Source organism: Nanorana parkeri, unplaced genomic scaffold (assembly GCF_000935625.1).
Source record: "Nanorana parkeri isolate BGI_ZX_2015 unplaced genomic scaffold, ASM93562v1 scaffold3227, whole genome shotgun sequence".
Lineage (NCBI taxonomy): Eukaryota > Metazoa > Chordata > Amphibia > Anura > Dicroglossidae > Nanorana > Nanorana parkeri.
In genome coordinates this window covers 37704-64935 of record NW_017309495.1, presented here as the reverse complement: position 1 = coordinate 64935, position 27232 = coordinate 37704, and the positions used below count along the sequence as shown (strand labels likewise).

Sequence of the window (27232 nt, the reverse complement as noted above, 5' to 3'; positions counted from 1 at the left end):
GTATTGATCCCATGTGTCTCCTGCAACACTTATGTATCCCCCCCACTGCCTTCCACTTGTGAGAACAAGAGAAACCAACACTCCCGAAGTGCCACATTCCCAAAATACATTTTCTATTCAATAAAGCATCATTCAGTAGTTTGGGCAGCAGAAATAATGATTTGCACTTGTTGTTAGTGATTTGCTTAATTTCAGTTTGACAATCAGTGACGGCCACTTTAAGGGATGGACAGGGCTGGATTTGTAAGTCTTTTTACGCTTGAAAATATTATCCAGTGACTTTAGAGGTTACATCTAAATACTGTACATCGTGCCCCAAGCATTCACCTCAATGCTCCAGGCAAATATAGATTTGTTTCCCTTTCTTGCCACTGTTACAAGTGTTTAATGTAACATTTGTATCAGCACTCAGCAAGTTCTTATATCAGTTGCATATGGATACAATACAGATCCATGACTCCAATGTCCGCTCTATGGAGGAACAACACTGCCGCCTGGTAGTCACATGTTACATCGCCTCTGTACGGGGGTCCGGGAAGATGTACAATGTCATCGGTTTGTTTCCTGTCAGAATGTCACCTCCAGAGACTAGATCTGTGTACTGTATAGGAGTGTGTGGTATAGAATGGGTTAAAGTGGACCTAATTCAGTAAGAGCTGAGAAAATACGGAAACTAATAAACAAGCGGGAAACCTGACGCTTCAGCCGCTATTGTATGGGGTGTGTGTATACAAGGGTTCGTTAGGTCTACCTGGAACGTATTAAAGACTACAAGTTCCTTCAAAATGAAACCTTTATTTCTGATCAACATGTTCGAACTCTTGGGGGGGGGGTACAAATCATATCACAGCTCAGTTGGTGAAGTGTTGGGTGGCTCTTAGAAGAACCTTTGGGTCTTGTTTTGGGTAGTGCCATGTTGATGTTTACTTGGCGCTGGTGTACTTGGTGACGGCCTTGGTGCCCTCCGAGACGGCGTGCTTGGCCAGCTCTCCGGGCAGGAGGAGTCGGATGGCGGTCTGGATCTCCCGGGAGGTGATGGTGGAGCGCTTGTTGTAATGAGCCAGGCGGGAAGCCTCGTTGGCGATGCGCTCGAAGATGTCATTGACGAAGGAGTTCATGATGCCCATGGCCTTGGAGGAGATGCCGGTGTCGGGGTGGACCTGCTTGAGCACCTTGTACACGTAGATGGCATAACTCTCCTTCCTGGTCTTCCTCCGCTTCTTGCCGTCCTTCTTCTGAGTCTTGGCTACGGCTTTCTTGGAGCCCTTCTTGGCCGCCGGGGCAGACTTGGCTGGTTCAGGCATAATAACAGTTTCTAATTCTGTAGCGAATGTGTGCACGAGCAGCACTCATGTGCAACTTATATAGCCGGGCTATGCAAATGAGACCAGAACCCTCCTCGCTTTTCTATTGGAGGATTAAGTCATATGATGAGAATGAGGTAATGTTTTCATGCACGGTTGACTGATTGGATTAGCGACGAACATGAACGCTATTGGCTGGCTTACAGATTTACCAATCACATAGCTAGACGTCACATTCTACATGGTATAAATAGAACAGAGCGCGGCCAAAGGTCTAACTCTTTTGGAGGTAACATTTTGTAACTGAAACATGTCTGGACGTGGTAAACAGGGAGGCAAGACTCGTGCTAAGGCCAAGACCCGATCATCCCGGGCTGGTCTGCAGTTCCCAGTCGGACGTGTTCACCGTCTGCTCAGGAAGGGAAATTGGTGCTCCGGGACAACATCCAGGGCATCACCAAACCCGCCATCCGACGCTTGGCCCGCAGAGGGGGTGTCAAGCGTATCTCCGGACTCATCTATGAGGAGACCCGCGGAGTGCTGAAGGTTTTCCTGGAGAATGTCATCCGCGATGCCGTCACCTACACCGAGCACGCCAAGAGGAAGACCGTCACCGCCATGGATGTCGTCTATGCTCTCAAACGCCAGGGACGCACTCTCTACGGATTCGGAGGTTAAGCTGTAACTCATCAGCCCGTTTCATATACCCAAAGGCCCTTTTAAGGGCCACCCACCTTCTCATAGAAAGTGCTATAACCTGGTTACTAACAATCATGATTTTATGATCAAAGTTTAGTTTTCATTAGTAATCACTCCAACAAACAGGTGTAAAAAAATAAAGTGTAATCTCTTCAAGAAATGATAAATATTTAGGTTGTGTAATATTTTCTGATGGCTTTTGTTTACCTGTAAATTGGAGCAGCTAAATCACCTAATAATTATAATCTGCAGGTGGAGAATAGCACTTTACAATACAAACTGCCGGAGCGGCGCATAGTCAGGCCTGTGGAGTGTGCAGAGTAAACATTTGTATAATGCTGCCGGTGTGTTATCTGGGATTAGATCTCCATATCACATGATTCAGAATATCAAAATCGTAATCACAGGTCTCATTAGAAACCAAAATTATTTCAAAAGATGCCGATAGCTTGGTTTTCGTTCCCATATGGATAACAATCCTATAGGCTCTAGACTGGTATGACAATAACAGTGGTGGGAACATTGTGGACACTTTGACATTTTAATGTTTTGTAACTTTGCAGGCTGATTGGAAATGTTATTTTGCACCAAATGCAAATGTTTATATGTCAATGTAATAAACATTTAATGCTGGTTTAAAAATAAAATGCAGAACAAAAAGGTAATGCAGGGCATAGTGCTATCATGGTGAATATACTGCATAGGAAGCAATTCTAGTCTCAAGGCTTTCCAAACGGTGCCACACATTCTCCATCGGGCTCAGGTCCGGGCTGCTTCCTGGGCAGGTCAGCAATGGGATGGACTTTGGTGTGAACGGTGCTGATTGCATGTTTGCTAAATCCTTCGGAACTAGAAACGGTGCATTGCTGGGAAAGAGATCCCTGGTGGAAGGTTTTGGTTCCAGGATGGAGTTCATGTATTTTCGGGCGTCCATTACATGAAGGCGGCCAACACCGTTTGCTGCCATTCATGCCCAAATCATGACGCTTGTTGGTTGCTGTATATTTGCATCTATGCAATCAGGATATAGCTCTTCGCCTACTCTACGTCTCTCCTACTTTCAGTCATCTCTACCAGATGAGGAAATCTGACTTTCATCACTCCAAATACCAGAACACACCGCAACACTGACTTTCCTCAGCTTCTGAGTTCTGCCATTTGATTGGTCTCCGGAGCAAGGACTGTGATTGGCCAGTATTGTTTGCACTTAACATCCGCTTGTTTACTGTATCCCACTTGTGTTTCTTTGTTAGACGTAAGTAATCATAACTTGTGTTGTACTGAATATATTTGCATTCTGTTTCCAGGATTACATTCAGCGTGACATTTTCTTTAAATTGACATATAAATATTTGCATTTGGTGCAAAATAACATTTCCTATAAGCCTGCAAAGTTGCAAAACATTTCGAAAACTGCCCATACTTTGTGCCACCGCTGTAATGAAACTGTTATAAACATTAGAATCCGGGAACAATCCTCCCGGTGTGGAGTGCATTAGAAGCCTAACCGCGTCGGAAGTATATAATTTAGCCGGATGTTTGTGAAATGTTACAATGCACCGCAAACTGAAATCTACAAGACTGATTAACTAATCTTCCGATCTACTAATCGTACTGATATCTTCTCATGTATGTATTAGGGAAAGCTCCGCGCATTGTTTCATGTGGAGGGGACAAAAAGGCGGGTTACTCAACGGACAAATGTAGGCGGGAATCTTGAAAAATGCTAACTGATTCTATCATGAAAAGGGGAGGGCGTTCACTGTCCAATCAGAGAGCTGGGGTGTGTATATATAGCACTGCAGCGCGGCAGTGCTTTACATTCCTTGTTCCAGCTAAGCTTTGAGAAGATATGGCGAGAACTAAGCAGACAGCGCGTAAATCCACCGGCGGGAAAGCTCCCCGCAAGCAGCTGGCCACCAAAGCTGCCCGTAAGAGCGCCCCGGCCACCGGCGGAGTCAAGAAGCCTCACCGCTACAGGCCCGGCACTGTGGCCCTCCGAGAGATCCGACGTTACCAGAAATCCACCGAGCTGCTCATCCGAAAGCTGCCCTTCCAGCGCCTCGTCCGCGAGATCGCCCAGGACTTCAAGACCGACCTGCGCTTCCAGAGCTCGGCTGTCATGGCTCTGCAGGAGGCCAGCGAGGCTTATCTCGTAGGACTCTTCGAGGACACCAACCTCTGCGCCATCCACGCCAAGAGGGTCACCATCATGCCCAAAGACATCCAGCTGGCCCGCAGGATCCGAGGGGAGAGGGCATAAGAGGAGACCCCGCTATCATTATCCATTACGCAACACAAAGGCTCTTTTCAGAGCCACCACATTCTCCGTACAAAGATCTGTATATACAGCATGTCGGTTCTCTATATTGTAATTTCTGTCAAATCAAAGTGATCGGAAGATTGTACAGTTACTACGAAGCAACTTGCATCGTGGGGAACGTTGTTCGTCTATCGGAGGAACAAAAACCTTCCAATCTGTTATCACAATACAATATTGTTACAAATCGACTTTGCTACTCTTCTATATCCGCAGAACCTATTCTCTCTAGGTTTCTTTTTATGTCTGAATGTATTGAAGATGTGAGAAATGTGAAACAGAGCACACAGGGTTAACCTCATTGTCTGCTTATCCCGGAATGTGAGCTCTCTGGTACTGCAGACAGATTAGGGGCCGACATATGCAATCTAGGATTAATTGTTCTGTTCCTGTACACTCATTAGTCTCCGATTCCGCTGGCCGCTGGGTACCGATCCGGCGCTGGGACTGTGCTGGCCCCCCCACAGGCCCAAGGCCCTGGTGCGCCCGCACCGCCTGCACCAGCGGTAGTTCCGCCACTGATAGAGCTCATCCTGGAATAAAGTTGCTTCATGTCTTTGCATTGTATATACTACATAAGACAATGTAACGTTTAAACACACAAGAGTATTATATTACATGTGACCCACCAAAGGACCTTGTGATTAAATGTTTCCTTAGCCTGTTATCCTCAGGCATTTGAATAACTTTATGGAACATGACATGAACACAATGCAAAGCTCAATGCCATTATAAGGGAATAAAGTCATATTAAAATCAACACAGAAAGGTTGTAGAATTGGCGAAGAAAAGTAAAAGAACAACGCAGTGAAGTTTCCTCTATAGAAGGGCTGAAGTCACACCTCAGGATTATGTAGTTGCAGGTCCATCTCTGTGCAGTAAGAAGCATTTGTTTATCTGTATTCAGGGCCGGACTAAGAGCATCATGGGGCTGGTGTTGAGGATTTAGGTGGGCCTTTATATGGAAATGTTTATGGTCACCAGGGCCCTCTTCTTTCTGTCCGGATGTGATTTGTAGTCTCTCTACAGTTTGGAGTCAGTGGGGGAGTTCCGGGGCCTGGCTGCAGCTGTGATCCTGAGTTGTAGACAGACTACAAGTCTCAGCAATACATTATTTAGCAATGCAGAATAACACCAACTATAGAGGACTACAAATCCCAGTAATACATTATACAGCAATGGAGAATAGCACCAACTAAAGAGGACTACAAATCAAAGTAATGCATTATACAGCAATGCAGAATACAAAAGAGACAGAAGGGCGCCCAACCTAGTGCAGATAATCCTTTTAATATTAAAAGACACAATAAACAAGAGTGCAAGGGTACTCACAATGGAAGGTCAAACAACAGCGTATATAGATGGTTTCAGAGAAACAGCAGTTTCAGGACTGCAATCTGTCTGTGTGCCACTGAATTGTTGTGTTGTTGATGCGTTTCCGGGGTCACGCCCCCTTCAACACATTCTGAAGAAGGGGCGTGACCCTTTCACTAACCTTTTCACTAACCCTCATCCTAACCCTCTAACTATAAACCCAAACCCTAACCCTTCGCTAGCTCTATGCCCTAAAGCTAAACCCTAACTCTTAACCCTACACCTGAACCCTAAACCCACCTCTAACACATAAAAAACCCTAGCCCTATCCTCTAACTCTAAACCCTAACCCGTAACCCCAACTTAACCCTAACCCTATCCTCTAACCCTAAACATAAACCTTTCACTAATCCTAACCCTCTAACCTTAACCCCTTCCCCCAACCCTAACCCCTAACCCTTTGCTAGCCCTAACGCTAAAACCTAACCATATCCCCTAACCCCAAGCCCAGACCCTATCATCTAACACTAACCCCAAGCCCTAACACATAAGCTTAAACCGAACTCCAATCCTAACCCTAACCTCTAACCCCAAGCCCTAACTATAACACCTAACATTAACCCTAACTCCAACCCTAAACCCCAAGCCCTAACCCCAACCCTGATCCCCAACCTCTAACCCTAAACCCTATCCCTAAACCCCAAACCTCTAACCCTAACCCCAAGCCCTAACCCTATCCTCTATCCCTAAGCCCTAACCCCTAACCTTAACCCTAACTCCAACCCTAAACCGTAACTGATGTGTCCAGGGTCTCAGGAGGGCTGTGCAGGCTCTCAAGAGGCAGTTCAGGTTCAAAGGTGGCCAGTGTGGGCGCTAAGGGGGCCAGTGCAGCTCTCTGGCGGTCAGTGGGGCTCTCGCGGGGCCAGTGCAGCTCTGTGGCGGTCAGTTTGGTGCTAAGGGGGCCAGTGCAGCTCTCTGGTGGTCAGTGGGGCTCTCAGGGGGCCAGTGTGTCTCTATGGTGGTCAGTGGGACTCTTAGGTGGTCAGTATGGGCTCTTGGTGGTCACTGCGGGGTCAGGGCGTGCTCTGGGTAGTTAGTGTGGTGGTCAGTGCGGGCTTTGGGTGGCCAGTGTGGGCTTTGGGTGGCAAGTGTGGGCTTTGGGTGGCAAGTGTGGGCTTTGGGTGGTCAGTGGGGGCTCTGGGTGGTCAGTGTGGTGGTCAGTGCGGGCTTTGTGTTGTCAGTGTCGGATCTGGCAGGTCATTGAGGGCTTTGAACAGTCAATGTAGCATCTGGGCGGTCAGTGCATGCTTTGGGCAGTCAATGCAGGCTCTGGGCGCTCAATGTGGACACCAGGTGCTCAGTGCTGGCTTTGGATGGTCAGTGCCGGCTTTGGGCGGTCAGTGTGGGATCTGGGTGGTCAATACAGGCTGTGGACAGTCAATGCTGAGTCTGGGCAGTCAGTGCAGGCTTTGGGCAGTCAGTGCGGTCTCCGGGTGGTCAGTGCAGGCTCTGGGGGGTCAATGTTGACTACAGGTGACCAGTGCCGGCTCTGGGCGGTCAATGTTGGCTCCGGGTGCTCGGTGCCGGCTTTGGGCGGTCAGTGCGGGCTCCTGGCGGTCAGTGCGGGCTTTGGGTTGTTAGTGGGGGCTCCGGGCGGTGAGTGCGTGCTTTGGGCGGTCAGTAGGGGCTCAGGGTAGTGAGTAGGGTCTTACAAGTCTAGCCAGGGTTCAGCTTTCTTTTCAGGCATTGATCGGTCTCAATCAGGCAGCGGCAGCCCTCTATTCAGGCATATTAGAGGGCTGCTCGCTCCTCACTAGGGTGCCCTGAGAGGCCCCAGCGAGTCGCCCTCTAATGTGCCTGAATAGAGGGCAGCTGCTGCCTGATTGAGACTGGTCACTGCCTGCTGCCCTCTGTTCTCAAATATTAGAGGGCGGCTTGCTGGGGCCTCTCATAGACACCTTCCATGCTCATCTATAACAATGGTGGCGCGACTATGCAACTGACAATGTTTCTCATGTTGATGACTATATACTTTTCTGGGAGGCTGCAAATATAGTAGTGATGAGCCGACAACCCCCTCCCGTGCTCGATTCAAATTCGAACTTTCGAACATAGCCAAAGGTTGAATTTGATCTCAAACTCAATGCAAGTCTATGGGGGTAGAACTTTGAAAATGAATTGACCCCATTTTGAAGGCTTATGTGCAAGGTATTGGCCATAAAATGTGTATGGGGACTTGAGTACTGAACTGGGGGACAGGAATCAATGAAAAAAAACACTTTTAAATATACAGTTTTTAAAGGAGCAGTGATTTTATCATCACTTAAAGTGAATAATCAGATAATGGCTTGTCTGAGGTTGGGTATGTGTTGATAAGTGTCACCAGTTCCCTGGTGTCATCCAAAGAATTATGAATAGGGCTTACCACCACACCTGCTGGTGAGGGCCCGAAAGCTATGGCCTCGATTTCGCAGGACTTCCAGTACCAAGAGAAGAAAGTGGTAGAAAGGCCGGTGAAGAGGACGATGGTCGTGTCTGCAGGGGAGAAGTCAGGGATCCGGACTGTTCCTCTCCATCAGCTGTGTTGGAGGTAAACGGCAAACGGGAAGAAGAGCCGGCACCATTTTGCCTCGGGTGCAGCTGGAGGCCACAAAGAACGAGGTGAGTTTACTCGGACGGGAGCGTTCCTTCTTCTTGCGGGACATGTCGAGAGGCAGGTTGGTAGTTTCTGAGATAGAGGAAGTTGGTTTGGAGGTACCGCAGGCTGAGATTTCTGGATCTGTTGTCGGCCTGAACACAGAGCTCCATTTCAAGCAGCCATCTCCATCAAACGCTGGCCACACACCCCTCCTCTGAAAAAAAAAATTTTCAGCATGTCAATTTTTATTAAGTATCGAATAATACAACATAAACAAGTGCAATCAGCAGCAGGTAAATTGAGTCAGGCACTAGTACACAGACTGCACCTATATCAGTTATAGATCAAAGCACATTAAATGGAATTCAAGATAAACCATAACAACATAATATTGAAAATGTGTGAATATATGCCATCGCCATATTATTTCTCTAGTGAGGGGACCAGAGGAGTCCAAGTCTGGGTGATACACAACCTCAACCCAATATAGGTAATTGTGGAAAAGATTGGGGCCAATATGTTCATAACATACTGAGAGATAATGGGAGAATTGTGTGCATGAACGGATCAGATCAAATAGAAGGAACCGTGAACTATAGGACATCTAAGGCCCCGTTCACATTGAGCGGTTCTCAAATCGCGCGATTGTCGCGTGATTTGCATTTTTCGCGATTTGTCGTGCGATATCGCGCAAATGCTTGCATTGAGCAAGCTTGAATCGCGGCTAAATCCGCTCCAAAAAGGGTCCTGTTGTAGCGACACACGACCGGCGACAGCAGGACCCTTTGCCCCATTGAGAAGCATTGGAGAGCGCAATAAATCGCTCAATGTGAACGGGGTCTGAAGGGCCCAGGGAGTTTGTTAGTTTAGCTTCAAGATACCATTTAGAAAGTTGGAAAATGGACATTAAGTCTTGTAGCTGCTCTAAGGATAATTCAGCCGCAACAAAGGATGTCCAGGTGGCAAAGAACCTGTTGGTTCGCATTTGGTTAAACTTAGTGTCTAATTTGTCTAGCAACATGAGGCGGAATAGCAGGGAGTGGAAATTTTCCATGGATGGGGGATCTGATGTTATCCAATTGCACAAGATTGACTTTTTAGCTGTAAGAAGGCACAGATGCTCCCAACATGAGGGTTTGCCAGTGGTATCTGACGGGAGGGAATGTAGTAAGCAGAAGGCTGGGGATAGCGTTCTCGCCTTACCCGAATGTACATTCATAAAGGAAACTGCTGCAGACCAAACAGTCTGTACATGGGGGCATGACCAGAGCAAGTGTGTCAGCTCAGGCAGGGGGTGATCGCATTTCGGGCAAGCCGTCAGCCAGGTGGTAGAGGCATTATTTTTTGGGGGTATATTAAACGTATGGTAGGCTCTGTGTACTATCTTAAAGTATATTTCTCGCCAGGATTAATTTATAATAGCTTTCCTAACTTGTCCCCATCCCTGTTCCACTATCGTGGTCGTTTCTTCAACAGTTATATGTAGGAAATCAGCCCAACGTTTAATGTGGGATGGTGTACAGTTGGAGAAATCAAGTACAGCAGTAGCGATAGATTTGGCAAGATGGGATAATGGCATTTTGGTCTGCGGAAACGATAGTATAGGTGTAATGGGTGAATGGATTATTTCACGCCACGGCAGAGTAAGGTGATGGGAGACAAAGTGGCGTAGCTGTAAATATGGGAAAGCGTGAGTAGTGGGGAGATTGTATAGAAGTTGAAGGGCACAGAAGGTCTTGAAGTGACCCCCAGGGTCAAACAGGTCCCCGAGGGTAGATATACCCTTTGCAGACCATGATCGACAGGCATGAGATTCCCTGCCTACTGCAACAATCGGGGAGGAGGTGAGGGGCATCCCGGGAGAGAGAACCGTGGGGAGACGTAGAAGTTTTCTGACCTCTCTCCAAGCTAAAATAGTGTCTCTGAGGAGGATGTTATCCTTTATACATGTGGGAAGGAGCCTCAGTGGGGTGTTCAAGACACCAGGCGGTGTTTGTTAGTTTAGCTTCAAGATACCATTTAGAAAGTTGGAAAATGGACATTAAGTCTTGTAGCTGCTCTAAGGATAATTCAGCCGCAACAAAGGATGTCCAGGTGGCAAAGAACCTGTTGGTTCGCATTTGGTTAAACTTAGTGTCTAATTTGTCTAGCAACATGAGGCGGAATAGCAGGGAGTGGAAATTTTCCATGGATGGGGGATCTGATGTTATCCAATTGCACAAGATTGACTTTTTAGCTGTAAGAAGGCACAGATGCTCCCAACATGAGGGTTTGCCAGTGGTATCTGACGGGAGGGAATGTAGTAAGCAGAAGGCTGGGGATAGCGTTCTCGCCTTACCCGAATGTACATTCATAAAGGAAACTGCTGCAGACCAAACAGTCTGTACATGGGGGCATGACCAGAGCAAGTGTGTCAGCTCAGGCAGGGGGTGATCGCATTTCGGGCAAGCCGTCAGCCAGGTGGTAGAGGCATTATTTTTTGGGGGTATATTAAACGTATGGTAGGCTCTGTGTACTATCTTAAAGTATATTTCTCGCCAGGATTAATTTATAATAGCTTTCCTAACTTGTCCCCATCCCTGTTCCACTATCGTGGTCGTTTCTTCAACAGTTATATGTAGGAAATCAGCCCAACGTTTAATGTGGGATGGTGTACAGTTGGAGAAATCAAGTACAGCAGTAGCGATAGATTTGGCAAGATGGGATAATGGCATTTTGGTCTGCGGAAACGATAGTATAGGTGTAATGGGTGAATGGATTATTTCACGCCACGGCAGAGTAAGGTGATGGGAGACAAAGTGGCGTAGCTGTAAATATGGGAAAGCGTGAGTAGTGGGGAGATTGTATAGAAGTTGAAGGGCACAGAAGGTCTTGAAGTGACCCCCAGGGTCAAACAGGTCCCCGAGGGTAGATATACCCTTTGCAGACCATGATCGACAGGCATGAGATTCCCTGCCTACTGCAACAATCGGGGAGGAGGTGAGGGGCATCCCGGGAGAGAGAACCGTGGGGAGACGTAGAAGTTTTCTGACCTCTCTCCAAGCTAAAATAGTGTCTCTGAGGAGGATGTTATCCTTTATACATGTGGGAAGGAGCCTCAGTGGGGTGTTCAAGACACCAGGCGGTGACCACGGTGACATCAGCTGGATCTCTAGGGGGTATTTGTAAAGAAGGAGGTATCATGCATCCAATCTCGCACATGCCGGAAGAGGCTGGCTAAGTTATAGACCCTAATGTTAGGAAGGTTGGCGCCTAGGCTCTTTACCGGTTGTTGGAGTTTTTTTCAAGGCTATTCTCGACCTCTTCCCTTTCCAGAGAAAGGTCGAGAATGCACTATGGAGGAGTTTGATATCTTTGTGTTTTAAAAGAAGGGGTATCATTTGTATCGGGTAGAGCAATCTTCCGAAGCTTATCATTTTTATGAGATGGCATCTACCTAGAAGGGAGACGGGGTAGTCACGCCATGCTCGTAGTTCTTGGACAATTTTAGCGATGATAGGCTTATAATTGAGGGAATAAAGATCTTTAGCAGAACGGGAATGGAGATCCCCAGGTAGGTAATGGACTGCTTTTGCATCTGTAGTGAGGGGTGTGAACGGGCAAGGGTTTCAACGTATGTCTTGTCCGGGGGTTAACGGTAGGAGTTCACTCTTATTATTGTTAATTTTAAGGCCAGAAAAGGAGCCAAAAAGGCTGATGTGATTAAAAATGTTGGGGATGCTTGTCCGTGGATCGGATATTACTAGTAGTATATCGTCCGCGAATAGGGCCATTTCTATATCAAAAGGGCCAGTTCTGTAACCACTGAATATTTGATTGGAGGCTAATGAGCGGGACAGGGGTTCTAGCGCAATGTTAAATAGGAGAGGGGAGACAGAACAACCTTGACGGGTGCCCTTGAATAAACAAAAGGGGGAGGACAGGGCTGAGGGCGTGTATATTTGTGCTGAAGGAGAACTATACATTGAGGAAATATAAGACTGAAATATCCCCGAGAAGCCTAAGCGATGCATCACTTGAGAAAGCCATGACCAGTTAACGTTATCGAAGGCCTTCTCCACGTCCAACGCTAAAAGGGCCGTTGGTACGGGAGAGGGCCCCGACAACCGTATTCCCTCTAAGGCAGCAATGATTTTCCTGACATTCAGTACAGCAGATCTACCAGTTACAAAACCCGCCTGGTCTGACCATATAAGTTTGGGCAGCACGACGGCCGTCTGTTCGCCATAATTTTAGAGAGCAACTTGGCATCAAAGTTTAGTAGTGAAATAGGGCGATAGGACCCAGGGAGAGTGGGGTCTTTCCCTTTTTTAGGCAAGCGGATGTAAGCAGCACTGAACGTGGGTGGATAGCTATTCTGGTGTAGGATATGGTTAAAGAGGGACACTAGGGTAGGGGAGACATGATAATTCAGCCGTTAGACCATCTGGTCCGGGGTCTTTCGAACCAGGAGAAAGTTGAATAGCTGATTGTACCTCCTGGAGGGTGACTTCAGCATTCAAGAGGTCCCGATCGGCAGCGGACAGGGAAGGCAACAAGACAGAGTCTAAAAAAGCAGAGCCAGCGGCAGCATTTCCATTGTTCGCTGCGTACAGGGATTGGTAATAAGTGCAAAATATTTCACTAACCTCAGAAGGGTCTGAGGAGAGCTCTCCACTATCGTTAGCGAGTTTAAGTATGTGGGAGGGAACAAATTGTCCCCGGATTAGATTAGCTAATAATTTGCCAGATTTGTTGCCAAATTTGAAATATGCCACTTCTTTGTGGGAGCAAATTTGTAGATCATACTGGGCAATCCAGTGATCACAAGATTGTTTAGCTTGAGACCACAGTGATTTGTTGTGAAGGGATGGGTCCTGTTTATACGTTAAGTACGCTGTCCTAGCCGTCGTGCATGCCGCCACATACCTCTGCCTGGTTAATCTCTTTTGGGAGGAGACATACGCCAAAATTCTGCCTCTCAGGACAGCCTTTGCCATCTCCCAAAAAAGGATAGGGTCTTCTCTATGTATGGCATTGTCAGTAGCATATTCATTCCACCAGGATGTTAGATGAGCCTGGAACGTGTCATCAGTGGCCAAGTACAATGGATAGCGCAACACCAGCAGCCTGGGGGACTTGCCCAAGTGGTGGAGTTCAATTGTCACCGGAGCGTGATCAGATATAACCATGTCTTCCACAGTCACAGCGGCAATTTTAGACATCAGGTTGGGAGAGGTAAGGATCAAGTCCAGGCGAGAGAAAGAGTCATGGGCATGGGAAAAGTGGGAGTATTCCCGATCCAATGGGTGTAGAAAGCTCCAGGTATCCACAAGGCCTACGGCTTGGATCATGGCAGACAGGTATCGGTCCTGTGAGAGGGTGACTTTAGAGGGGCGACCCTTGGTCCAGGAGCGGTCTTCTAAGGTGACTGGAACTGCATTAAAGTCACCCCCCATAAGCACGTAAGTATCAGGGGCGGCAGATGATTGGCGAGATAGGAGGCGATCATAAAAGGACTTATTGTCCGCATTAGGACCGTAAATGTTCCAGATATCAAAAGTAGTTAGTCCTACTTGGATAACAACATGAGACCATCTGCCCTCCGTCAGATCATGCTGATGAGATAGTAAAGAATAGGGCAAGGATTTACTTAAGAGAATTGTCGTACCTGCAGAGCGACCGTTGGATGGTGCCCCTATAGCTGTTCCCACCCAAGACTGTTTGAGGAGGCTAATACCTTCACGGTGGAGGTGAGTTTCTTGCAGCAGAGCGACGTCCACTTTCAGTTTTTTGAGATGGCGCAAGATTTGTCTCCTTTTTTGCGGTGTCCGGAGCCCTTTGACGTTCCAAGATGCGATTTTCAAGGAGGTTCCCATAGCTTTGAAGAGATCTGTATGGCTTCGAAATCATAGAAAAACGGCAAAGTAAGAAAAAGAGTCGTTACCGGTGTCCCAGTGCTCCGGGCACGACCCTGGCTCACGGATCCCACGATACCGAGGGAGGAGAGGATAATATGTAGAGAGATAGTCATCCATATGGCGATGCATGTACAGCTGCTCCTAACGTGGAGCGCGGAAAGTCTATGAAGTAAACAGAACAAACAAGTAAGGTAGATGTATATACCTTTCAGTGACTTCCTTTTTTCCAGATGACGGTGTGTTTTGAATCGGTCATCAGGCAGGGGGATACGATCCAACCCTGGGATAGCCAGTGAAATAGTAGAACAGGTAGCTTCCGGTCGCTACGCCCCGCCACTTACGGGAGAATTCCAATGCAGAAGAGTAAAAATAAAAACAAAACCGAGGAAACAGTAGAAACGTGAGACTTAGATGTCACAAATAACTGCAGAACAGCAGTAGCTTATTGTGGGTTGTATCGGCCAGGTAACTGCCTGAGTCGCAGGCCCATGGCGGGTTCATCAGGAGCATGTGCCCCTTGGTTGTTCAGGCCTTCTTTTTGCGTGGCAGACTCTTAAGAGGGGAGTTAGAGTGCCCTTGGGAGTCAGACAGGTGCCTGTCTATGTACGCCTTGGCCTGGGAGCAGTCGTGAAGCATGTTTGGTTGCCGTCCGGATCTGTCAGGCGTAGAATAGCTGGATAAGCCAGGACAAATGTGATCCTTCTGTACACGAGGGACTGACATACCTCATGGAAGGAGTGACGTAATTTAGACAATTCGGCCGAATAGTCAGCAAAAAGTAGTAATTTGTGACCCCCCGCAATCAGCTGGTGCTGCATTCTGTAGGCTTGTAGAAGACGGTGTTTGTCTGAATAGTCACCAAGTATCGGACAATGACTGGCCTGGGTCTATCAGTATCTTTGAGGGGACCCATTCTGTGGGCCCTTTCCACCGCACAGTGAGAGGTGACGTCCATGGCTTGGGGAATAATGGAGGAGCAAAAGTGCTGCAGATCTATAGGCTTAATCGATTCTGGGATCCCAATGATTCTGAGATTGTTTCTGCGGGACCTGTTTTCAAGGTCATCTACCTTGTCCTGTAAGTATTGAATTGCCTTTTGATCCTCAGTTAATGACCTATCAGATCTAGATGCATGATCTTCTAAATCACTGATGCGGGTTTCTAGGGCCTGCAGCCTGGTGGTCTGAGCTTCTATGGCCGCTGTGAGGGGCCCTATGTGTATTTTCAGGGAATCAGCTATGATGGTCCCCATCTCTGCCCTCAGATGTGTGGCTACCATGGCTGCCAGCTGCTGATAATCAATATGGGGCGGGGGAGGCGTTGTGTCCAGCTCACCCAGTTCCGTGGCATCGGCTATGTTATCAGCATCTACTACGGCCGCCATGTCAGGCCGCATGTCGGCTGGAGCCGACGGAGAGGAGAGCGAGCGGCGGACTGGCTGTGAACATGCCACAAACCTGTCCATGTCGTCCAGACAGCTGAGAGGCACTCAGGTGACCCGTTCACGGGGTGCTTCGGGGCAGATTTGCGGTCTTAGGATGGGGAGGGGTTGGAGCTCCGGTGAACACCGCTAGTTCATCTGGCGCCGGAACCGGAAGTCTTCCTCTGAACATTTAACACAGCTGATCGACCTTTCACAAAACCAGCCTGGTCCAGCAAGACGGTCAATCTATTGGCCAGAATTTTGGAGAGTGACTTGGCATAAAAATTTAGGAGAGATCGGGAAGTGAGCGAACACATACTGTTCGCTCACTTCTCGATCTATCCCTGCAGAGAGCCGTGACTGTCACTCACGGCTACCTGCAGGAATTCCCCCCTCCCCTGCCTGATTCTCCAGCGCTGACTGGCAAAACGGACGGGGGAGGGGGCGGGCACAGCAGGCTCTGCCTCTGGAAAGGCAGAACCAGCTGTCAATTCCGCAGCTGGGTGGATCCAGACAGAGTTGCTGGGATCTGTCCCGGGTGCGGCGTCTCAGTATGCCGCGAGCTGTAGCTCGAGGTATACTGAGCATTGGGTCACGGGATGCTGCTAGTTTGTGTTCTCCCATGACCCTTAGGAGAACTATGGGAACTGGCAAAGAAGTGAAGTTTTGGGTGGAACGCTGTCACAACATGAATAATAACTGTGGGATTGTAGAGTTAGGTAAGTAATGACATTATAATCTGAATCTGCTGGGGGAGCATTTATGTATGTACAATATGTATGCAGTTATATCCAGATATTTATATGTATATATGCCAGAGGCGGACTGTTTCTCCAGCGCTGACTGGCAAAACGGACGGGGGAGGGGGCGGGCACAGCAGGCTCTGCCTCTGGAAAGGCAGAACCAGCTGTCAATTCCGCAGCTGGGTGGATCCAGACAGAGTTGCTGGGATCTGTCCCGGGTGCGGCGTCTCAGTATGCCGCGAGCTGTAGCTCGAGGTATACTGAGCATTGGGTCACGGGATGCTGCTAGTTTGTGTTCTCCCATGACCCTTAGGAGAACTATGGGAACTGGCAAAGAAGTGAAGTTTTGGGTGGAACGCTGTCACAACATGAATAATAACTGTGGGATTGTAGAGTTAGGTAAGTAATGACATTATAATCTGAATCTGCTGGGGGAGCATTTATGTATGTACAATATGTATGCAGTTATATCCAGATATTTATATGTATATATGCCAGAGGCGGACTGACCACATGGGCCTGTAGCCAGGGGGGGAGGGGGGGCATCAGCCACCACACTCCCCCCCCCCCCCCCCCCCCCCCCCCCAGTCCCCTTTCCAGCCCACATGGAGGAGACCTGGGTGGGTTAAAGCCGCAACAGCGACGCCACTTTAACACAGCTGCATCTCCAAGTCCAGTTATGGCAAACCTATGGCACAGGAGCCTAGGCGCCAGTTGCCGGGGCCCACACACTCCAGATCTTCACCTTGTGTGCTCCGTGCGGACCTCCGGTGTCTCCCTTTCTCCACTTCAGATAAAGTATTTAAAGATGGCTGCCACCAGCAGTGGTGGCCATCTTTAAATCTGGCAGGTGCCCAGATCCCATTGAATAAATTGCTGAACTGGCATTATGGTCGAAGGGGCCGTATATATAGGCAGGGGAGACCTAGCACCCTTGTGGCTACATGAGGGCTCAAAGCTGGGGGGACGGTCCCGCAGCGCTCGGCCGGCTGTCACTTTCTCTCCTCCCCGCTGGGACACAGAACAGTCCCCCTCTCTATATACATTGCCCCCCCTCTCTTTATACATTACCCCCCTCTCTATACACATTGCCCTCTATCAATACACATTGTCCCCTCTATATATATTGCCACCCTCTCTCTATATACATTGACCCCCTCTCTCTATACATTGCCACCCCCTCTCTATATACATTAGCTCCCCCTCTGAGAGACGGGGGGGTAATATATATATAGAGGGGGCAATGTACATAGATAGGGGGAGGGGGGCAATGTATATAGAGAGGGGGGGCAATGTATATAGAGAGGTGCCCTCTCTATATACATTACCCCCCTCTCGCACGCTCTGCCCCTCCCGCTCACAGACGACAAGGCCAGCGGAGTGGGTGGAGACCGGGCAGTAGCGGCAGCACGCTGTGATTGGTGGAGGGTTGCCGTGGCGATAGAATGCTGACCCGGATCGGGAGCCGCGCTGTGTCAGATTACACACATCGAAGTGAATGGCACAGTAGCCACAACCTCCGGCCGCAATGCGATCGCCCGCACAGGATCTCAAGGTACATTGTGCCTGTGGTCTGGTGTGGTCAAAATGCTGCAAGCACTATTTTGATCGCACCGCACCCGAACGCACTGCAGGTACAATGTGCCTTACAATCCTGTGCAGGTGTTCACATTGCAGCCGGAGGGCATGGCTACTGTGCCATTCACTTCAATGGCCCGCCACGCCCCCTCCAGCCTGGCAAAAAAGTGAGCCGGCCGCAATGCGGGCAGTGCGTTCTAGCCAGAGTCGGACTGGAATGCACTGCTTATGGTGTGAACTAACCCTAAGCCCTGCGTCTAGTAGACATGTTCGATTCATTTCGGAAAAAATTGTTTTCCGGGCGAAATTCGTTAGCGGTAGTCTGTACGCATTTTAGTTTGTGGACAAATTTTCATTGCAGCAAAGTGACAATTAAAAAAGAAAAAAAAATTTATGTCACTTTGCTGCAGGAAACGAACGATACGAACATGAAACGGAAATGAACATTCGTACAGACTACCGCTAACAAATTTCGTCCAAATCCCGAAAACCTAAATAACGCAAAATCCAAATCAAAATAAGACGAAACAAAAACTTTTTTTTGCCGGTGCACATGTCCAGCGGGTCACTAAGCCCTGCGTACAGCGGGTCAGGAATGAAATGTCTGAAGGGTGCCCTGCACATACATTCATGCATAGGTGCGGGTGTGCCTGCAGGAGTGGCAGTGCTGGCGGAGGGAGCGGTGCCGCCTGCCCCGGCCCAGTAATAATATTAATTGTTCCCCCCTATCGAATCTGCCACTGGCCCTACCAGCGGCGCCCGGGGCACATGCCCCCCTAGCTTCAGCACTGCCCCCAACCACCCCCTTGCCTCCCCTTCCCTCACACTGAGCCACTATTACCTGGCTTATCCCCAATTTTTCTATGTCCTGAAGCCTGCTCAGTCCGGGTACTGACGAGATGCCTCGCCTCCTGCAGAGCCCGCACTGTACTGAGAGCCGCGCATTTCTTGTGGCAGCCGCTGCTTGAGTCAGTGAGAGGCAGCCCCGGAGCCTCCCTGCCACTTCAATGATGGCCCAGCCTGCGCGGCATCAGAGGGGCACGGGGACCGCCACAATTTTCTCGCGGACCACTGCCACCGGTTGGCGACTGCTGACTTAGTGCATACACACCAGAAAAATATTTACTAACATAGATGTTTTTTCGAAAAAAGCAATTAAAAAAGAAGTGACTTCTATAAGAGAATTTGCTGGAGTGTTGTTTTGCTTGGTTAACACCTGGTTTAAACTTTTGTTAAAAGAGAACTATGGCCCGACCATTTTTGGCCTTAGTTCTCTTTTTGGTCACAAAAGGACATATACTATGTTCTCAAAAAACACAGATTTCCCCGAAAGGGGATCCCACCATTCTTTCAAAGTGTACACAAAATAATTTATAAAAATATATATTTATTATAGAAATTTTAAAATGTATAACATATATATCAAAAGGTAACAACAAGACATTGACCAACATATATATATGGCTGCATTCTGTCAAAAATACTAAACAATGCTGTAGAAAACCGACAGTAAGGGCATGCCCTGGAAGAGCCTAAATTCTATAATGAATATGATATAATCGTATTAACCAGTGAATTAACTTTGGAGAAAGTGTCGGGATATATACGAAAACAGAGCTCTGTATTCAAAAAAATGTATATTGAGGAAAAAGAAGAGAAAAAAAGAAGGAAAAAACGAACAGTCATCATCAAAGTGTAATAAAGTGATGGATGTTTAACTCACAATGAGATTTATCCTCGTTCTAGGATCCGGTTTGAAGAGAAATAATGATGTTACTGCTACTCCAACTGGATCTATTTTGCAGAATGTAGGTAGTACAGGAGATGTGGTTGTATCTCAGCTTTTGAGCTGATAGCTGTAAATAAATGTCTTAACTGAACTCCAATGTGGATTCCATGGAATTTAGAATCCAGATCATAAATTGCCATGTAGATGGAAAAAAATATTCTGGTTAGATCACTGTGGAGTGATTCGATATCCTCTTTTTTATCTGCAGTAATACAGGGATCCAAAAAGATGTAGTCATCAAATATAGCGAGCGTTGTAATGATGGCTGCGGTGGATTCAGGAGATGACCTTGTCTCGGCTTTTTTTAGGAGATATAAGCCTTTACTGAAAACGCAGCATCTTTGTCCTCTGTTTTCATAGACAGACCTCCAATATATTCTTAGTAATTCAATGTGTAAAATAGAAGTAACCCATGAGGGTATATCAGGCAAATCATCGGGCAGCCTCCAACAGTGCAGCCATATAGAAAAACCTCTACTAAACGCCTATGACGCGTTTCACCCACTCCCACACCGGGGCTTCATCAGAAGGGCGCATATACTATGTTCTCCTGTGACAAAAAATAACCTATTGCCCACTATATGCTGACAACGCAGAGCCACGCTGCAGCTGCAATACTGTCGAGATCCACCCTGCCAACTGATTGACAGCTGACTGTGCCTCACTAGAGGCAGAGCCATCTGTACCCGCCCGCTTCCCTGTCTATTACTACAGTCAGCACTAGAGGATAGGAGGGGGGGACGCATCCCTGCGGGGGGTGGCAAAACTACGCATGTTAAGTAAAAGAGTGGCGGGGACCTAATAACCAAAGGGACCTGGTGAAAGATTTTATCTTGGGCACCCCTCCCAAGACGGGGGGAGGGGGGACACGGGAGCGGATCACACTGGCCCCCGCACCCCCCAGCGGTCTCTAATGTTGCAGTAGCGTGCTGGACTTACCTGAGACCCTGCAGAGCACACCATAGATCCTGCATAGCCCACCTGAGACTCTATGGTGGGCTCTGCAGGGTACCAGGTGGGCTGGTCTGATCGCTGGGGTCCCTTTCCCTGTACCTCCTCCCAACTCTTCTTACCTGCTGCTGCTGGGGCCCGGCCTCCTCCACCCCCTCCCCTGTCACCTCTGCCATGCCACCCCGGTACAGTTGATACCCATGTAAGAGGCTGCCCAGACCCCTCACATGGGTACCGGCCATACCCCCCTAATGACGGTGTTCTGTCAAAGGTTGTGACTACGTTAGAATGTAAGACCAGTGACGTGGTCACACGTTTTAACGTAATCCCGCCCAGTTTTTCGGCGGTGGAATGTGTGACCGCCAATAGATGAAGCATTCCAAAGCATTCCCAGCTGTTCCAGGGCAGAACGGCATCGCAAATCGCATGTGCAGGGAACCGATCTGCCCTGGAACAGCTGATCGGTCCTGAAATGTCACTTCTCTCCGACTGTGATCTTACATTCCACCGCACTCACAAAGTCGGATAGATGTTACCTTTCAGCAGTGGCGTCGCTACAGGGGGGCAAGGGGGGCAATTGCCCCCCCTAGGTTTTCACTTGCCCCCCCGCCAGGGATCGGCAAGGTGTCCTTGCAGGGTCCGCCGCGGTTGTACGTAACAGTTGGTACGTCCCAACACCCCCGTCCAATTTGATGTTTTGGTACCTTCCTGCCCACGTGCAGGAAGGGTTTTTTTCTCAGGGGCGGCCGCGTAGCTTGTGGCAGAGCCTGATGGCTGTTCGTGGCAGTGTGAAGTGAAGTGAAGTCACTGCACTGGTAAGCCTGCAATGATCTGGAGCTGGGGGGAGAGGGAACAGCAGCAGATGAGTGAGATGTGTCTGGGGCTGGCTGGGGGGATAGGATAGGTTCTTTACTCCATACAAGGCTTCCCTATTATTCTATGCCTCCCACCTCAAACTGCTCGACACAGGGTTCCTCTGAGCGCGAAACGTCGAGACAATATTTGCTCCCCCATTCTCAACCATCCTTATTCATGTATCTATTATTCTAATCATGCTATTAATTAACCATTCTATCATGTATTCTTGAATGGGATGTTCATAGGTGGAGTGAGCAAAGCCAATGTCCCTCCACTTTTTTATGAACCCAAATTAATTTTTCAATCATGTATTCAATGAATTTTTCAACCACCGCAGAAAAACTGGGCAAGATTACGTTTAAATGTGTGACCATGTCACTGGTCACACATTCTAACATAGAACAGGCCTCTGTTCTATCAATGTTTGAGACTATCACTCGGTTCAATTTGGGATTCCACTAACACCTCCCCCTTATCACCCGGGTCAACTTGGGATTTCAAAAACACCCCCCCTCCCCTTATCACCCGAGTCAACGTGGGATTTCACTAACACCTCCCCCTTATCACCCGGGTCAACTTGGGATTTCAATAGTTGGGATGTGCTATGGAGAGGCAGAGGAGCCTCTCACCTAGAAAAGTGGAAAGCATGCAACGACCCACTGAACACAGGGTCGCAACCCACCAGTTGAGAGCCAAGGGCTATGTATTCAATGAATTTTTCAACCACCGCAGAAAAACTGGGCAAGATTACGTTTAAATGTGTGACCATGTCACTGGTCACACATTCTAACATAGAACAGGCCTCTGTTCTATCAATGTTTGAGACTATCACTCGGTTCAATTTGGGATTCCACTAACACCTCCCCCTTATCACCCGGGTCAACTTGGGATTTCAATAGTTGGGATGTGCTATGGAGAGGCAGAGGAGCCTCTCACCTAGAAAAGTGGAAAGCATGCAACGACCCACTGAACACAGGGTCGCAACCCACCAGTTGAGAGCCAAGGGCTATGTATTCAATGAATTTTTCAACCACCGCAGAAAAACTGGGCAAGATTACGTTTAAATGTGTGACCATGTCACTGGTCACACATTCTAACATAGAACAGGCCTCTGTTCTATCAATGTTTGAGACTATCACTCGGTTCAATTTGGGATTCCACTAACACCTCCCCCTTATCACCCGGGTCAACTTGGGATTTCAATAGTTGGGATGTGCTATGGAGAGGCAGAGGAGCCTCTCACCTAGAAAAGTGGAAAGCATGCAACGACCCACTGAACACAGGGTCGCAACCCACCAGTTGAGAGCCAAGGGCTATGTATTCAATGAATTTTTCAACCACCGCAGAAAAACTGGGCAAGATTACGTTTAAATGTGTGACCATGTCACTGGTCACACATTCTAACATAGAACAGGCCTCTGTTCTATCAATGTTTGAGACTATCACTCGGTTCAATTTGGGATTCCACTAACACCTCCCCCTTATCACCCGGGTCAACTTGGGATTTCAATAGTTGGGATGTGCTATGGAGAGGCAGAGGAGCCTCTCACCTAGAAAAGTGGAAAGCATGCAACGACCCACTGAACACAGGGTCGCAACCCACCAGTTGAGAGCCAAGGGCTATGTATTCAATGAATTTTTCAACCACCGCAGAAAAACTGGGCAAGATTACGTTTAAATGTGTGACCATGTCACTGGTCACACATTCTAACATAGAACAGGCCTCTGTTCTATCAATGTTTGAGACTATCACTCGGTTCAATTTGGGATTCCACTAACACCTCCCCCTTATCACCCGGGTCAACTTGGGATTTCAATAGTTGGGATGTGCTATGGAGAGGCAGAGGAGCCTCTCACCTAGAAAAGTGGAAAGCATGCAACGACCCACTGAACACAGGGTCGCAACCCACCAGTTGAGAGCCAAGGGCTATGTATTCAATGAATTTTTCAACCACCGCAGAAAAACTGGGCAAGATTACGTTTAAATGTGTGACCATGTCACTGGTCACACATTCTAACATAGAACAGGCCTCTGTTCTATCAATGTTTGAGACTATCACTCGGTTCAATTTGGGATTCCACTAACACCTCCCCCTTATCACCCGGGTCAACTTGGGATTTCAATAGTTGGGATGTGCTATGGAGAGGCAGAGGAGCCTCTCACCTAGAAAAGTGGAAAGCATGCAACGACCCACTGAACACAGGGTCGCAACCCACCAGTTGAGAGCCAAGGGCTTAAAGTCATCTCTGTAGAAAGTGATTTTGAATTTCACAACTTTAACATTGAAACTGGAGTTGTGCCCATGTCACAGTTACAGTTGCATACAATGGAGGGGAATGGGGTGGATATTCCCCAGCTGAATCACCCATCACCCCCCAATTGCTACATAGCATGCCCACCTCCCCTGGTTCTTTTTTGACAATACCTTGACTATTAGACTTTAAAAAGGAAAACAAATATTTCCAAGACTCACCTCTCATGAGATTCACCAAATACAACCTCAAAGGGATCTCAAGCAAGTTTGTTCATCACTTATTGTGGCCTATGCTTCGTCAAAGTTAACTGTGCCTTACCCCCTTTGCACAGGTCATAATGGCTTCCATCTGTTGACAAAAAAGTGAACCAGATACAACACATCCCTCTGTTAAAAAAGGTTAAACAATTATGTAGCAGGAGAGACTGGAGGCCACCATAGCTGGAGAAGAGAGCATTACAACATTCTTTGATAGGTGGAGCCCTTTTATACAGACGCAACTCCTGAAATAAGCTAACTTGCTATTCCCTGCTTCCAATGATGATAACGATACAATGGTTAAAAGAAGCAATGGTCTTATTCATTTATACACAAATCTAACCAAGTGTCAGTTGGGGTCCGCAATTTGAGACAGATCAGTTCTCCGTTTTGACTGACCGGGACTGATGTAACCTGATGATCAGTTTACTTCAGTTCAGGTTACATCCGCTTTAAAAAATAAACATTTGGATATGCTTGGATTAGTTTTTTTTTTTTTTTATTCAGATGTATCCAAATGTCTGAATATTTGTCAGAATTCCCATATGGAACAATAAGAATTGCACAAGTTTATCTAACACCTAACTCTCAGCATTCCTCAACCACCTCCACCCACCCACCCTTGACCCATCAAAGCACCTGACCCCAAAACTCACCTCCACCACCACCACAAAGCCTCTGTCTTAAATCAGCCCCTTCTCACCACCACCACAACACCTACTCTTGCCCACAGTGTCCATGTTCATCAAAGCATCTCTGCTTTGACCTGCCACCTTCTCCACCCTTCTTGGTCAATGAACCTGCCACTCACTTAACTCCTTTCACAGGTCCTCTATTCCTCCACCCAAATCTCACCACCACAACCCCATCCACCTCACCACAACACCACCCACCCACTTCACCACCCTGGTTAAAGTATCTGACAGCCATTTCACGCCCCTTCCACAGTGCCTTCCACCCAAATCAACCCCCATCCCAGTGTTTTCCACCATCTCCCCTTTGGTACAATGCCTCAAACCGACATGCAACAATTGTATCCCAGAATATATACTGTAATAGCTGTATAGAAACTGATGGCATTACACTTATTTAGCATTTTACAATGACAATATATTTCACATGGGGGTCAGATAATGATACATAGGACACTAAACATGACATTGAATACTCAGTAGACACATTGTATCTAGAATGATCTCTCCCCATCACATAACACAAGGCTCTCATCATGTCACCGCCTGATGTTTTTGTTCCAAGCTCCTTCTCCTCACCTATAGATGGCTAGAGTTGTGTATTATAGGGAAATGTTTCCTGATCATCACTCTTCACTCATCTCATATGAAGATCATTCTAGTGGGAGATGTGACAAGATGATTTCATGTTTATTATTCGTCTCTAAAACAAGGTAGAAGGAAGATTGTGACCCCCACTCAGGAGGATGCTTGTCTTTGCCGCCTCTGTGTTCAGCCTCCTCAGCAGCTCCTGACAGCTGTAAGTGACACCCCGATAAGTGACAGTCCAGAGATCAGATCGGGACCCCGATGAAGATCGGACATCGTTCTATTTCAGATAAAAGTCGGTTTTCTCTCTATGAGGGAAACACAACAGTAGAGAGAAGATGCACCAACTGCGGAGTGACAGTCAGTGGGCGTGTCTGGTAAGGGACCAATAGTAGGACAAGCTGCGAGCTCCGTACCAACCAATAGCAGTGCAGATCGAAACTATATAAAGGCAGAGTGGGCCGAGAGTAATACTTATCGTGTTGTACGAGTGTTTCTAGAATCATGACAGAGACTGAGATCGCCCCGGCCGCCTCTCCTCCAGCGGAGCCCGCCGCCAAGAAGAAGCCGACCAAGAAGGCGGCGGCAGCAGCCGGAGGAGCCAAGAAAGTCAGCAGGAAGCCGGCCGGTCCCAGTGCGGCCGATCTCATCCTAAAAGCCGTGGCCGCTTCCAAAGAGCGCAGCGGGGTCTCCCTGTCCGCCCTCAAGAAGTCTCTGGCCGCCGCAGGATACGATGTGGACAAGAACAACAGCCGACTGAAGATCGCCCTCAAGGCTTTGGTCACTAAGGGGAGCCTACAGCAAGTCAAAGGCAGCGGAGCCTCCGGATCCTTCAAGATCAACAAGAAGCAGGAGAGCAAAGACAAGGCTGTGGCGGCCAAGAAGAAGCCAGCAGCTGCCGCCAAGCCCAAGAAGCCAGCAGCCGCCAAGAAGACAGCCAAGTCCCCCAAGAAGAAGCCGGCACCTAAGAAAGCCCCAATCAAAGCCAAGAGCCCCAAGAAGCCGGCCGCCAAGAAACCAGCTGCTGCCAAAAAGAGCCCCAAGAAGCCCAAAGCTGCAGCCAAGCCCAAAAAAGTAGCCAAGAGCCCGGCTAAGAAGGCGCCGAAGCCCAAGACAGCCAAGAGTCCGGCTAAGAAGGCAGCCAAGCCTAAGAGGGCTGCTCCCAAGAAGAGATAAGACGGAGCTTCTCCATTCATCTCCTCCACACCCCAAAGGCTCTTCTCAGAGCCACCCACCTTCTCCCAAAAGTGCTCCACATACCGTATGATGAGGTCATAGAGTATTCTCAGATTCTGTACTATATTTCTGAGATTCTCAGGCTAGAGTTGCATTATGTAACTCTACCCTCTTAAGGGCTTGTTCACACCATTAAAAGGGGGACAAAGGGAGTTCCTCTGTCTGAATCTCATTGTATCTTAGTATGGAGATGAATAACTTATTGGTTGAGCGGGAAATTAAAAATAACCCGCGTACGTTATAAGCCTCCAAATCATTGAATCGGTGACAGTAATGAGTCTACAGGATGATAATGGGAATTCCGGGAATAAATTCATCCTACAGATTGCATACAATGTCAGATTGTACCCCCCACAGATCTTTAATCTATTATTCGTGTGCTGTACCGGACATCAGGGAGCTCACATATCTGATCAGCAGATACAATGCGAGATCCTCAGACTAAGGTTAACCCTGTGTGTGCTGATCTATAAACACAGAATAAAAAGACAAACATTAGACTCGCTTGTGAAGACTCGATATAGAACAAGGACTGTAATAACGTTGATTTGTAACAATCTGCATTTATGGAACTTACAAAAGGAGACCAATTATACTGTGACATATGACAGCAGATGGGAATCTTTCTGCCCCTTCAATAGGCAGGGACTGCTCTGCTCTCCCGATTTCAGAAACAATGTAAGCTG

General features: G+C 47.9%; 4 protein-coding genes across 4 annotated transcripts; 3 read left to right on the top strand and 1 right to left on the bottom strand.

The window, feature by feature from the left end:
• Nucleotides 1–878: 878 nt before the first annotated feature.
• Nucleotides 879–1311, bottom strand: LOC108802942 (histone H2B). Its single transcript, XM_018574785.1, has one exon. It carries the CDS (start codon nt 1302–1304, stop codon nt 924–926), a length of 381 nt encoding a protein of 126 aa, XP_018430287.1. The 5' UTR covers nt 1305–1311; the 3' UTR covers nt 879–923.
• Nucleotides 1312–1375: 64 nt separating this feature from the next.
• Nucleotides 1376–24634, top strand: LOC108802935 (histone H4-like). The gene is made up of 5 exons (XM_018574779.1): nt 1376–1441; nt 1722–1985; nt 12741–12746; nt 20383–20390; nt 24623–24634. The coding sequence occupies exons 1-2, from the start codon at nt 1376–1378 to the stop codon at nt 1980–1982; spliced, it is 327 nt and encodes a 108-aa protein (XP_018430281.1). The 3' UTR covers nt 1983–1985; nt 12741–12746; nt 20383–20390; nt 24623–24634.
• Nucleotides 3835–4275, top strand: LOC108802940 (histone H3). The gene has a single exon (XM_018574783.1). The coding sequence runs from the start codon at nt 3856–3858 to the stop codon at nt 4264–4266; it is 411 nt and encodes a 136-aa protein (XP_018430285.1). The 5' UTR covers nt 3835–3855; the 3' UTR covers nt 4267–4275.
• A 1174-nt stretch (nt 24635–25808) lies between the features above and the next one.
• On the top strand, nt 25809–26486 carry LOC108802939 (histone H1B-like). Its single transcript, XM_018574781.1, has one exon. It carries the CDS (start codon nt 25815–25817, stop codon nt 26484–26486), a length of 672 nt encoding a protein of 223 aa, XP_018430283.1. The 5' UTR covers nt 25809–25814.
• Nucleotides 26487–27232: the final 746 nt, after the last annotated feature.

Coding starts and splice junctions, on each gene's coding strand:
- LOC108802942 (XM_018574785.1), bottom strand. CDS start 1,304: ATGCCTGAACCAGCCAAGTCTGCCCCGGCGGCCAAGAAGGGCTCCAAG.
- LOC108802935 (XM_018574779.1), top strand. CDS start 1,376: ATGCAAATGAGACCAGAACCCTCCTCGCTTTTCTATTGGAGGATTAAG. Junction 1,442..1,721: donor AGTCATATGATGAGAATGAG/GTAATGTTTTCA, acceptor CCGTCTGCTCAG/GAAGGGAAATTGGTGCTCCG.
- LOC108802940 (XM_018574783.1), top strand. CDS start 3,856: ATGGCGAGAACTAAGCAGACAGCGCGTAAATCCACCGGCGGGAAAGCT.
- LOC108802939 (XM_018574781.1), top strand. CDS start 25,815: ATGACAGAGACTGAGATCGCCCCGGCCGCCTCTCCTCCAGCGGAGCCC.